The sequence below is a fragment of the Eriocheir sinensis genome, unplaced genomic scaffold, assembly GCF_024679095.1.
Source record: "Eriocheir sinensis breed Jianghai 21 unplaced genomic scaffold, ASM2467909v1 Scaffold353, whole genome shotgun sequence".
Taxonomy (NCBI): Eukaryota; Metazoa; Arthropoda; class Malacostraca; order Decapoda; family Varunidae; genus Eriocheir; species Eriocheir sinensis.
In genome coordinates, this window is record NW_026111669.1 from 95,001 (window position 1) to 107,500 (window position 12,500).

At 44.8% G+C, this 12,500-nt stretch overlaps 1 protein-coding gene across 1 annotated transcript in view; it reads right to left on the minus strand.

The window, feature by feature from the left end:
* Positions 1-12,500, minus strand: part of LOC126991875 (protein Wnt-16-like) — a 123,315-nt gene that overhangs the window by 88,261 nt on the left and 22,554 nt on the right. Inside the window, exon 2 of the mRNA XM_050850521.1 lies at positions 1,222-1,499. Within this exon, the coding sequence (XP_050706478.1) occupies positions 1,222-1,489 (268 nt within the window). The 5' untranslated portion in view covers positions 1,490-1,499. The remainder of the gene's footprint in view (positions 1-1,221; positions 1,500-12,500) is intronic.

The following is a 12,500-nucleotide window of genomic DNA, read 5'->3' on the forward strand; positions in this document are numbered from 1 at the left end:
ATATATATATATGTAACAATATGATAACAGCAAGAATGATGACTAATAAAACTTAAGCACCACCGCCACACACAACAACAACAACAACAACAACAACAACATGGCCTTTGTCAAAGTAGCACAAAATCAATTCCTCCATCCGTTGTTGACCTTCCACACAAACTTCCACACAGGTAACTTTACTTCATTAACGCTCAGGTGTTCCTCTCCCTCGACAACCCAGCTTGGTCAGTCATTAGGGATCCCAGGTGGAAATCTCGTACCGTAGTTCTTGCTTAATCAACCTCATTAAAGATGGTTGTTGTTGTTTAGTCTCCACCAATCCGTCTCCCTTCCCTTGACTTCGCACACGGGTCTTCGTCTGTCCTTGTGTGGAGGCGAAACAACGAGCCTTTGATACGTGACTCCTCCCCACACAGCTAATCCAAGCACGGAAGAGTCAAAGGCTGTTCCTATCATTAATTGTCCTTTCAGTCTCCCACATTTCACAACAGTATTGTTTTCCTTATTTTTAGCCGCATGTTCCTCTGAAATTACAAATTGCGTAAGTATTTCCTCACGCGGCCACTTCTGTACGATAGTCTTGCTCCTCTTTCGTATGCTCTATCCACCTCTTCGCGGAGGAATCACGTTGCCACTTTCAGTCTACCCTTTCTTTAGTATGTTGTGAGGCGCTTTGTTCTCCATACCCGTTTCACCTCCTTAGATCTAAACATTTTAAAATGGAAACATTACACAACTGGAATCAAGCAAAATTTTCCCCGATACTCAAATCTTTTTTTGAGGAAGAATATTTACCAGACCTGTAAACTATCATGTTTTGCTATAGTCCTTTTCAATTTTGGTAAATAACAACTAGAAAAAATAAAACAAACAAAATCTTATCAAGAGGGCGCAGCTAGTTAAAGGTAATTTTTTTTAACATATTTTGTTCACTTCAACCCTTCTCTTGCCTCTTGCAATCTTGCCTTTATCACTAACCATTAAAAAATAAAATATAAAACAACAGCGCTAAACTACAAACAGCTACTATCACAGCAACTTCTCTTGTCTCGCTGTTCGTTGGAGCAGCGTTTCGTGCGAACTCTTTTTCATGTTTATGTCTTGCAATTGACTTCCGTATTATGATGTAAAACACAAACATACAGCCAACACCTACAACCACACTAACAACAAGACAATTAATATCTACAACAACAACACCAGGGCCGTCACACTCACCCCTCCTGAGCGTGAAGCCGAAGGGGTAGTCGATGTCCGCGCCGGTGGTACAGTTCCAGCGCTCGTTGCGGAACTGGAACTGACACTCGTTGATGCCGAGGCGCGCGCCGTCACTCACGCTGCGGATGGTGTCGGGGTGGCTCTGGCAGACGGCCACCTGCTGCTGCACGAGGCCCGGCAGATGCTGGCAGATGCTGACGGCAGAGGAGGTGCTCACGTTCTGCACCTCCTGGTCCCCCTGCGGCAGCAGCTGCGTCACGCCCACCATGCCCAGGTACCTGCAGGGGAGAAGGGCGTCGTCAGTACTACAGGAATGGTGACAGGTACACACACACACACACACACACACACACACACACACACACTGAAACCGAAGTAAAATGTACACACAGTTGTCAAGCTAAAATGTAGACACACACACACACACACACACACACACACACACACACACACACACACACACACATACACACACACACACACACACACACACGATGCTGTCTCACCAAAATATACGCACCCACGCCCCTACCACGCCAAAATCTACACATCAGCTGTCACCGCCGCAAAATGTACCACACCGCCGTCGCTCCCTCTCCCTCCCCCCTCCCAGTACCACCACCACCACCACCACCACCTACTACCACCACCACCACCAAGTACTACCACCACCACCATCACCACCACCACTGCAGACACACACACCAGACACACGAGCCATCTAGACACCCCTCTCATAACCTCTTAAATCAAAACGTATTTCAAATAAAGATTATGTAATTCAATGCCCCCCTCTCTCTAATACACTCTCCCTGTTGTCTCGTCTGCCTGCTATCACTTTTTTTTCCCTCATCTATTCCTCCTTCTTTTAAACAACATCAACACATTTACTCACTCACCAGTCACACTTCCCCCCCCTCCACACACTCACACACACGCACACTAAATAAAATAAGTAATAAGCCACATCTGTTAAACAAAGAAGCAAGTTAGCACCTCTTTTCATTTTATACATCCTCCCTGTTTTTTTTTTACCTGCCTGCTATCTCATTTTCTTCTCCCCTCCCTCATCTAATCTCTTTCAGCAACACCAATGCCTCCCCTTCCCCTCCACACACACACGCACACACACTAAATAAACAAAAAAAACGAACATAATACAATTCACACAACCCGTCCCTCCCTCTCTTCCACCCTCTCTCTCCGTCTCTGCAATGGACGCACACTGCCATCAAATTTCAATAATGCTGCACAAAACAAGGACATGATCACCACCTTTCACCCCAAAATCTAGACCCCGACACGCAAGGACACACGGCAAAACAGTCTGGGGTCGCCGGAATGACTGGTTGGCCGCGACCGTGTTAGGAGAAATGGGTGGCGCAGGTAATTTGTAAGGTGATAGAAATTCGAGTTGGTTATTGTGTTGCTGGAAGGGATGTGGGGGGGGGGGGGAGGTGGAGGGGGGCGAGCGGGAGTTGTCTGAGAAGGGGGGTGATTAGGGAGGTGGGGTTCAGTGTGTGTGTGTGTGTGTGTGTGTGTGTGTGTGTGTGTGTGTGTGTGTGTGTGTTTGCTTGTTTGTTTAAAGCTAAAGAGCCACAAACTGACGGGAAGAATGTGTGACACTGAATCTCTCTCTCTCTCTCTCTCTCTCTCTCTCAGTATATTTTTTTGGACAAATGTAAAATATAAAATAAACAAAATGTCACCTTTATTCATTTGATCTCAACTTTTGTACCATCTCCCGACTCAACACAAGGAACAGGTGTTGTGCTGTACAGTGTGTCCCTCAGGTGTGCGCGCAGGTGTTAACGGCGCTCACCTGGACATACCTGACACCAAACACACGCAGATAAATAAACAGCAAAATAAAAACTCATGTCGTACAAGGTTTAAATTCCCCTGTTGCTCATCAAGGAAACCGACATGAAAACAGACAAACACATTCATATCATAACGGATGTGATAATAATATTTGCCGCTTATCGCAGAGGAAATGATACGGAAAATTGTCACAGTCATATAACGGATTTGAACACTTTGGTCGCGCACCGCACAGGAAACATTCACGTATATATTAACTTTTCCATCACGTCAGCTTCGATTTCCTGTGTCTCGTAGTTGTCGCGATGTATACGAAGAAACGCTGTAAAGTCCGGAAACTGATTTGAATTTCATCTCTAATCGCGAAAGGAATTTACACGGATATAAACACAAACGTATCATGCGAGCTCCGGTTTCCTGTGTCCCTTACTCAATGCGATAATTATGACGTGTTTAAGAGGCCAGAATCGGATCCTCTTTGTCCGGAAACTGATTTTAATTTCATCACCAATCGCCCAAATAATTTACACGGATATAAACACAATCGTATCATGCGAGCTCCGGTTTCCTGTGTCCCTTACTCAATGCGATAATTATGACGTGTTTAAGAGGCCAGAATCGGATCTTCTTTGTCACTCATAGCTTTGAAAACAACGCCAATAACAAAGTCGTATTACAGCCACCTTCAGTCCCTTGTACCCTTTATATAATGCGAATAATAAGACATGTAGACAAAATAAGACAAGACCAGAATCGGATCCTTTTCGTCTCTCATCGCTTAGGAAACACAACGCAAATAACAAAATCGTATTATAACCACCTTCAGTCCCTTGTACCCTTTATATAATGCGAATAATAAGACATGTAGACAAAATAAGACAAGACCAGAATCAGATCCTCTTAGTCTCTCGCCGCTAAGGAAACACAACGCAATTAACAAACTTGTATCAAAACCGCTTCTAATTCTTGTCTCCCTTATTTGCCGCGATAGATTTGATTCAACCGACGCTTATCAAACTCAGACATCGGATCCTCTTGTCGATAACACCTCAGAAACGTACACGACAATAAACAACCTGACATACACTTATCATAACAGTTTCAAATTCCTCTGTTTATTATTTGCCGTGATAGATTAGATTCCCTCGACGTTTAGCAAAGCCAGATATCGGATCCTCTTGTCGTTTACACCTAAGAAAAGTACACCTCGATAAACACACTGGCATACTTCTATCATAACAGTTTTAAATTCTTCTGTTTCTTCTTTGCCGCGACAACATTGATTCACCGAACGAACATCAAAGCAAAACATGTGATCCTCCTGTAGATAATCATTAAAGAAACACACACGACGATAAACAAATGAACATACTCCTCCCATAACAGTTTCGAATTCCTCTTGTCTCTTATTTGCAGCGATAAACTCGATTCTCTTGCAGGGGTTTGGAGACAGGCATCTACACCTGACTGCTTCTTTTCCACCCCCGGGCCGCCACACCTGAGCGGATAGGGTTGAAAGGTAGGAGGAGGAGGAGGAGGAGGAGGAGGAGAATGAAGGAAAAGGAGATGAAGGTGGAGAGAAGGGAGAATGTGGAAGAAAGGGAGGAGAGATAAAAGAGAGAAGAGTGGGAAGAAAAGGAGACAAGTAGGGAGGAGAAATGTGAATGCTGGAGGAAGAGAAACAACGGAAGGGAGGTGAGGCAGAAAGGGAGATGAAGGCAGGGAGAAGAGAGAATGTGGAAGAAAGGGAGGAGAAATACGAGGGTGAAGAGTGGGAAGAAAAGGAGAAAAGTAGGGAGGAGAAATGTGAATGCCGGAGGAAGAGGAGCAAGGGAAAGGAGGCGAGGCGAGGCTGTGACACATGCCTTGATGCACACCTTCGCGCCGCCGAGGTCTATTTTTCGACGCTGTAAGAACGGCACCTGCCCCTCGGCCCTCTGGCGGTGACAACAAAAACTCACACAACACCGCTTATCGCTTGTTGTTGAAATATGAGACTTCAGATCCCTCTCACCACCATCACCACCTCTGACAGCCACCCCCCCCCCACCCCCCCACCCCCCACCCCAAACACACACACACACACACACCACCAAAACCATCACCACCACAAACCCATTCCATCGCTGACACCGTTTGCACCACTGTCATCACAATTACATTTACCACTGTTGATATCATAACCACACCACCACTACCATCATCCCCCCTGTGACCACTACTACTTCTGCCACCATTGACATCACCAGCATCATCACTCTCCCTTCACCACAACCAGAATCACCACCTCCACCTTTTCCTCCTCCCTCTTCTTCTTCTCCTTCTCCATCTCCCGTAGGAAAGATAACTTGGTATACCATGAGACACTCCCCCTCTCATCAAGTGCCTCTTTCACTCCCTTTCACTCCCTCTCAATCCCTCTCACTCCCTCTCACTCCCTCTCAATCCCTCTCAATCCCTCTCAATCCCTCTCACTCACTCTCAATCCCTCTCAATCCCTCTCACTCCCTCCCATTCCCTCTTGCTTTTTTCTTCATCCCTTGGTTACATCTCTCTTCTGCTTCTTATTTTCCTCTCTTCTTACACTAGTTCGATTTCTGTTCGCTTCTTCTCCTATCCTTTATATTTTTTTTCCTTCTTTTCCTTCCTTTCTCCCGTGGTTACTGCATTCCCTCTCACTCCCACTCCCTCTTACTCCCTCTCCTTCTGACTCCTTCGCCGCCGCCTCCCTCGGGTCAACGCACCTGTTCCCGTGTCTCACAGGTAATTACGACGGAGTTTTAATGCACGCCAACTTTTTGAGCCCCATATGGAGAGAAAACGGAGGAGGAGGAGGGAGGAGAAGGAGTAGGGTGGTGATAAAGATGAAGGTGGGTGAAGGGAGAATGTGGAAGGAAGGGAGAAGGAGGAGAAATTAAAACATTGGAAGAAAGGAGAAACGGAAGTGAGGGGAACAGGGTGAAGAATGTAGGAGGAAAGAAGTGATATCGACAAGAGGAAGAGCAAAGAAAAGAAAGTAGAAAAGGCTGAGAAAGGTATATAGAGAGAAAGAGAGAATGAAGAGGGAAGAGAAGGAGGAAGGGGGGAGAGAGAGAGAGGAGGCGAAGATGTTGATGTTGGAGCACCTGTGGAATGAGCAGCACCACCTGAGGAGGGGGAGGAGGAGGCCACGTGTGTTTCCATCTGTCACCGTCTGTCAGCGCCGCGCACATAAAAATTCCTCGCCCTTAACACCTCGCCCTTAAGAGATTTATCAGCCCCTTAAGGTTCCCAGAGCACAGCAACTTCAAACACACACACACACACACACACACACACACACACACACACACACACACACACACACACACACACACACACACACACACACACACATCATTAACCCCCTTCCCCACTGTCATACGTAAGTTGCATTGTGTTGCCTGAATGTCTACCTTGTTTTTTTATATATATAAACACAAACATTTTTAGAGCGAAGACTTTTTTTTTTATAAGTACACAAACATTTTTTCATAAGTACATACGTAGCTATTTTATTTTTCTTCCTCCTTTGTTTATTTTTCTCTTCTTCTTTCTTCTTATATTCCCATTTTCCTACACTCTCGATTTTTGTTTGGTTCTATTTTTATCTTACATACATTTCTTCCCTTCCTTCCTTCCTTCCTTCCTTCCTTCCTTGGTTTCTTCTCCCCTCTGGTTCTTATTTCCTTTCCTTCATACCGTCCTTCCTTCCTTCCTTCCTTCCTTCCTTGGTTTCTTCTCCCCTCTGGTTCTTATTTCCTTTCCTTCATACCGTCCTTCCTTCCTTCCTTCCTTTCTTTCTTGGTTTCTTCTCCCCTCTGCTTCTTATTTCCCTTCCTTCATACCGTCCCTCCTTCCTTCCTTCCTTGGTTTCTTCTCCCCTTTGCTTCTTATTTCCCTTCCTTCATACCGTCCTTCTTTCCTTCCTTCCTTGGTTTCTTCTCCCCTTTGCTTCTTATTTCCCTTCCTTCATACTGTCCTTCCTTCCTTCCTTCCTTGGTTTCTCCTCCCCTCTGCTTCTTATTTCCCTTCCTTTCATAGACTCACTCAATTTCTCTTCGGTTATGCTTTTCACCTGATTTCGTTTTTTCGTTTCCTACACTCAATTACTCCTCCCTCCTTCTCACGCATCCGATATTGTCATCCTTTCCCCTTTCCTTTCTCTATTAATCCTCCTCTCTGCTCCTCATCTACATCGCACGTTTTCCCTCCCTTCTTGGTCTCCGTCAATACTGTTCACTTTTGCTCCTCACCTTCATTTTTCCTCTCCCATTCTCCCTCATTTTTCTTTCTTCCTCCTTTCCCTTCCTTCGATTACTCCTCTCTTCTGCTTCCCACTTAACCCCCCTTTTCTTCCTTCCATCCTTCCTTTGTTTTCCTTACTATATTCTTTCTGCTTCTCATTTTTCCTCCCTTCCTCTTTCCTTCCTCTGTTACTCATCCCTTTTGCTTCCTTCCTCCTCTCCTTCCCTCCTTCGTGCACTTTTCTCTTCTGCTTTATACGGATCCTTTCTTCTTCCTTCTTCCTTTTCTCCTTCCTTTACAGTATTACTTCTCCCTTCTGGTTCTCATTTTTCCTCCCTTCCTACATACACTCCCTGGATCGTTGCTCTTCCCCGCCTCTCCCTTACATTATTTCATCTTTATCACCCTTCTTTCCTTCTTTCCTTCTCTCCTCTTCTACTCTACCATTCTTCACTCCTTCCCTATTATTTCTCCCTTCTGCCTCATACTCTTCCTCCCTCTCTGCACTCCCCGATCGCTGTTCTTCCCCGCCTCTTACTTTATTTCACCTTTCCTATACTCCTCCATCCTAATTCTCACCTTTCTTTTCTTGTTCTTTTTTCCTTCTCTCCTCTTTCCATCCCTAACAATATTACTTCTCTATTCTGCTTCTCACTCTTCCTCCCTCCCTCTCTGCACTCCCTCGATCGCTGTTCTTCCCCGCCTCTTACTTTATTTCATCTTTCCTATACTCCTCCATCCTAATTCTCACCTTTCTTTTCTTGTTCTTTTTTCCTTCTCTCCTCTTTCCATCCCTAACAATATTACATCTCCCTTCTGCTTCTCACTCTTCCTCCCTCCCTCTCTGCACTCCCTCGATCGCTGTTCTTCCCCGCCTCTCGTCCGTCAGGTACATTTTTCGCCTCGTCTCCGTGTTGTGCCTCCCTTTGGTCTTACCCCATTTACCGCGGGGAAAAAATCGAGCCATGCAATTTAGCGCCACCTGTTGCCCTGTCTGTAATTTAATAACCTCGCCCCGCTGACAACACGCCGGCCGGGGAATAAGCCTGACTATATTGTTTCCTTTTTTTACACGATCTTTCTCCTCTTTTTTTTTTTATTCAGTCTTTTTTTCTCTCTCCCTCTTCATTCTCTTTTCTGTCTCTCTTCGTCTCCCTTCATCTCCTCCCTTCTTGGTTCGTTCTCTGCTACCTAACCTGTTCACTACTCGTCTCTGTCTGCTTCCTTCTCTTTCCTTCATTCTCTCTCTTCCTCTTCCTTCTTCTCTTCCCTTCCTCTTTACTTCTCTCCAACCCTACCTTTCCTCCATTCATCTCTGACTTCTTCCTTCTCTTTTCTTCATTCTCTCTCTTCCTCTTCCTTCTTCTCTTCCCTTCCTCTTTCCTTCTCTCCCATCCTACCTTTTCTCCATTCATCCCTGGCTCCCTTTTTTTCTCTCTCTGTTCTCTCTCTTTTCCGGATAAGCCCCCAAACTGCTCTCTTCTTTACCTCCTTCTCTTCCCTCCTTTCTTCCCCATCTCTCTATACCTCTTTTTCATCCATCTCCAACTCCTTCCTTCTCTCATTTTCAGATAAGCCCCCGGACTCTCCTTTTCTCTCCTCCTCCCTCATCTTCCCTCCTTCTTCCCCTCTCCCCTCCACCTCTCTATACCTCTTCTCCATTCACCTCTGTTTCCCTATATAGTCTCTTCTTCATTCCCTCTCTTTTACCGATGACTTCCTCCTTCTCCCTTATGCATTCTCTCTCTTTTTCAGATAAGGTACATACACGACTCCTTTAATCCCTCCTTCACTCTCTTCCTCTCCCTCCCTTCCCCTCTTCAATCCTTACCTCCATACCTCTTCTCCATTCACCTCACCTTCCCTCCTTTATTCTCACACTCTCTGATAAGCTCCCCAACTCTTCTTGTCTCCCATTCCCTCTCTTCCCCTCCCTCCCTATCTACCCTCCCTCCCTCCATCTCTATACCTCTCCTACATTCACCTGTGTCTCCCTCTCCCTCTCTCTCTCCCTCTCTCTTTCTCTGATAAGCTTCCCAACTCTTTTCTCCCCCTCTCTTTCTTCCTCTCCCCTTCCCTCTCCTTCCTCCTTCCCTCCTTCCCTCCTCTCCTTTATCAGCCTCTCCATCACACAATCGTCTCGTTACTCCTTGCATCAGCCGCCCGTCGCTCCGTCAGGCTGAATAAAACTCCATCAGTGTGTGTGTGTGTGTGTGTGTGTGTGTGTGTGTGTGTGTGTGTGTGTGTGTGTGTGTGTGTGTGTGTGTGTGTGTGTGTGTGTGTGTGTGTGTGTGTGTGTGTGTGTGTAGGGAAGGGAAAAATAGCGTCTTAGCCATTCTCTCTCTCTCTCTCTCTCTCTCTCTCTCTCTCTCTCTCTCTCTCTCTCTCTCTCTCTCTCTCTCTCTCTCTCTCTCTCTCTCTCTCTCTCTCTCTCTCTCTCTCTCTCTCTCTCTCTCTCTCTCTCTCTCTCTCTCTCTCTCTCTCTCTCTTCCAATCCATCTTCTTATGTCATATCAGGAGAGAGATTGAGGAGGAGGAGTAAGAAAAGAAGAGGAAGATGGAGGCGGAAGAAGGAAGAAGAGGCGAAGGAAGAAGAAAACGACTCTATAGATAATTATGAGAACCAAATTAGGGCAGTTATGCAGAGAGAGAGAGAGAGAGAGAGAGAGAACGATGATAATGATGATGATGATGATGATGATGACAAACACGGCTGCCACTCCCTCTCGCCCCATCACGTGTTTTATTTGTGTTCTTTCCTTGGTCTTTGCCTCGAGGTGCGTCTGAATGAGGGTCGCGGTGTTTTAGGGAGTCGCGGAGATTGGTTGAGGCGGAATATTAAAGGAAATCAACGTCGGGAAGTGTCGCGAAAATATCAATCTCCTCTGACTTCTACTGGTCGACTCTTCTTCCTTTTTCACCTCCTCCTCCTCCTCCTCTTCCTCCTCCTTCCTCTACCTCCTCTTACTACTCCTCTTCTTCCTCTTTCACTTTCTCCTCCTTCTCCTCCTCCTCTTCCTTCTCCTTCTCCTATCTCCTCTTACTACTCCTCTTCTTCCTCTTTCACCTTCTGCTCCTCTTACTACTCCTCTTCTTCCTCTTTCACCTTCTCCTCCTCCTCCTCTTCCTCCTCCTTCCTCTACCTCCTCTTACCACTCCTCTTCTTCCTCTTTCACTTTCTCCTCCTTCTCCTCCTCCTCTTCCTTCTCCTTCTCCTATCTCCTCTTGCTACTCCTCTTCTTCCTCTTTCACCTTCTCCTCCTCCTCCTCCTCTTCTTCCTCTTCCTCCTTCTACCTCCTCTTACTACTCCTCTTCTTCCTCTTTCACCTTCACCTTCTACACCTCCTCCTCCTTCTCCATCTTTTTCTTTTTTTTCTTTTTACGTTTTCTCTCCTTATTATTTTTTTGTCCTTATCCTCCTCTTCTCTCTTCCCCTCCTCCTCTATCTTTTTCTTTTCTTGTTTTTCGTTTTTTTTCCTTTTTATTTTCCTTCCCCTTATCCTCCTCCTCTCTTTCCTTCTTCTCTTTCTCATCTTTTTTCTCTTTCTCCTTCTCTTTCTCCAGATCAAAATACGTCATTATTTTTTTGCAGAATATAATTATATCGGATCACCGTCTTTTGATATTACTATATTAGGGGTCTTTGAAGCTGCTTTAAGAAGTGTTCGTAAACATCTTGGATTTTCTTTTATGTTGTTGACTAATCGTACTTTCTTTCAGTGTTCTTTCATACCTTTCGCGCAGCTCATTTTGACAGTTTCGTATTTCCGTATTTTTCTACATCATTATCCTGATCATTGTCACCGTGATCGCCACCATCGTCGCCATCAGCACTACCCTTTCCATCTCAATGACACTTTCCTCATCACCACCATCATCGTCACCATCACGGTTTGTTTTATCCGGGAGTTCTATTTCGCTTTTATGTGTAATTCCTTTTAACTTTATGATAATGCATTGCTTCTACTACCTGTATATTTTGGATGTGTTTACCTACATTTTTTTTTTTTTTTTTTACAGCAAAGGAGACAGTTCAAGGGCACAAAAAAAGTAAACATTAATAAATAAAAAAAAGCCCGCTAGTAGTTTGACAAAATTTACATAGCTCATCATTATGGAAGTGTAGTACATTTGAACCTATTTTCTGACGCATATATCGACAGTTTATTACTATTAGTGGGGAAATTTGAACCTTTTTACAACGTTACAGTCTCAAATCCTGACAAATCAGGCGTGACGGTGGAAGCGTCCGCCGGGCCGTGCAAGTCACTTAGCAGCATGATAAAAGAGCCTCATCCTCCCTGTCCTTGGCCGGGGATGCAGCTCCGCGAGTCTCATCCATCACGCGGGGCGGACGAGAAAGGTTTTTTGCCATCAAGACGAGTGACTGATGGTGGAAAAAAAAAATCCGGTTTTCATAATGATTGACTCATGCAATTTATGTCATTGTATTACTTTAATGCTCTTTTGTGACGGTAGGACTTAGAGATTGTGCTACTTATTAAATCTCTATGCACATTGACTTAATAAAAAGAGTCAGCACCTTTTGGAAATAATGGACGAGGGTGCGAACTCTTCCGGTGTGGTTACAGTGTGTGTGTGTGTGTGTGTGTGTGTGTGTGTGTGTGTGTGTGTGTGTGTGTGTGTGTGTGTGTGTGTGTCCCTGTTGAGTGTGCTCCTATTGAGTGTGGTCCTACTGAGAGTGGCCATGGTAACTGTCTATCTTATATTTCATTATTTTCATGGCGTGGAACTATAGACTCGTCCAGACCGCTTTTTGCAGAGAGAAATAGGACCTTCGCAATGTATGTATGTATGTAAGTATATATGTTTGTATGCAGGTAGGTAGGTAGGTAAGTATATGTGTGTGTATGTATGTATGTATGTATGTATGTATGTATGTATCTATGCATGTATGAAGGTAGGTATATATGGAGGTAAGTAGGTATCTATCTTAACACGCCTACACAAATTTTAAAGATGAATACGCGCTAAAAATGAATATATATGTATTAAGGCATTTTCATGATATTTCTACACAAGTCACGAAGATGAACAGGAGCTTCTAAAGACACCGAATAAAAAAGAATATATTTTTTTTTCCTGTCAAATGAGCTGCCGTGAAAAGTATGAAAATGGATCGTTGGTGGGGTAGCAGGGGATCAGTTAAGGCTGTCTGTCCGTCTGT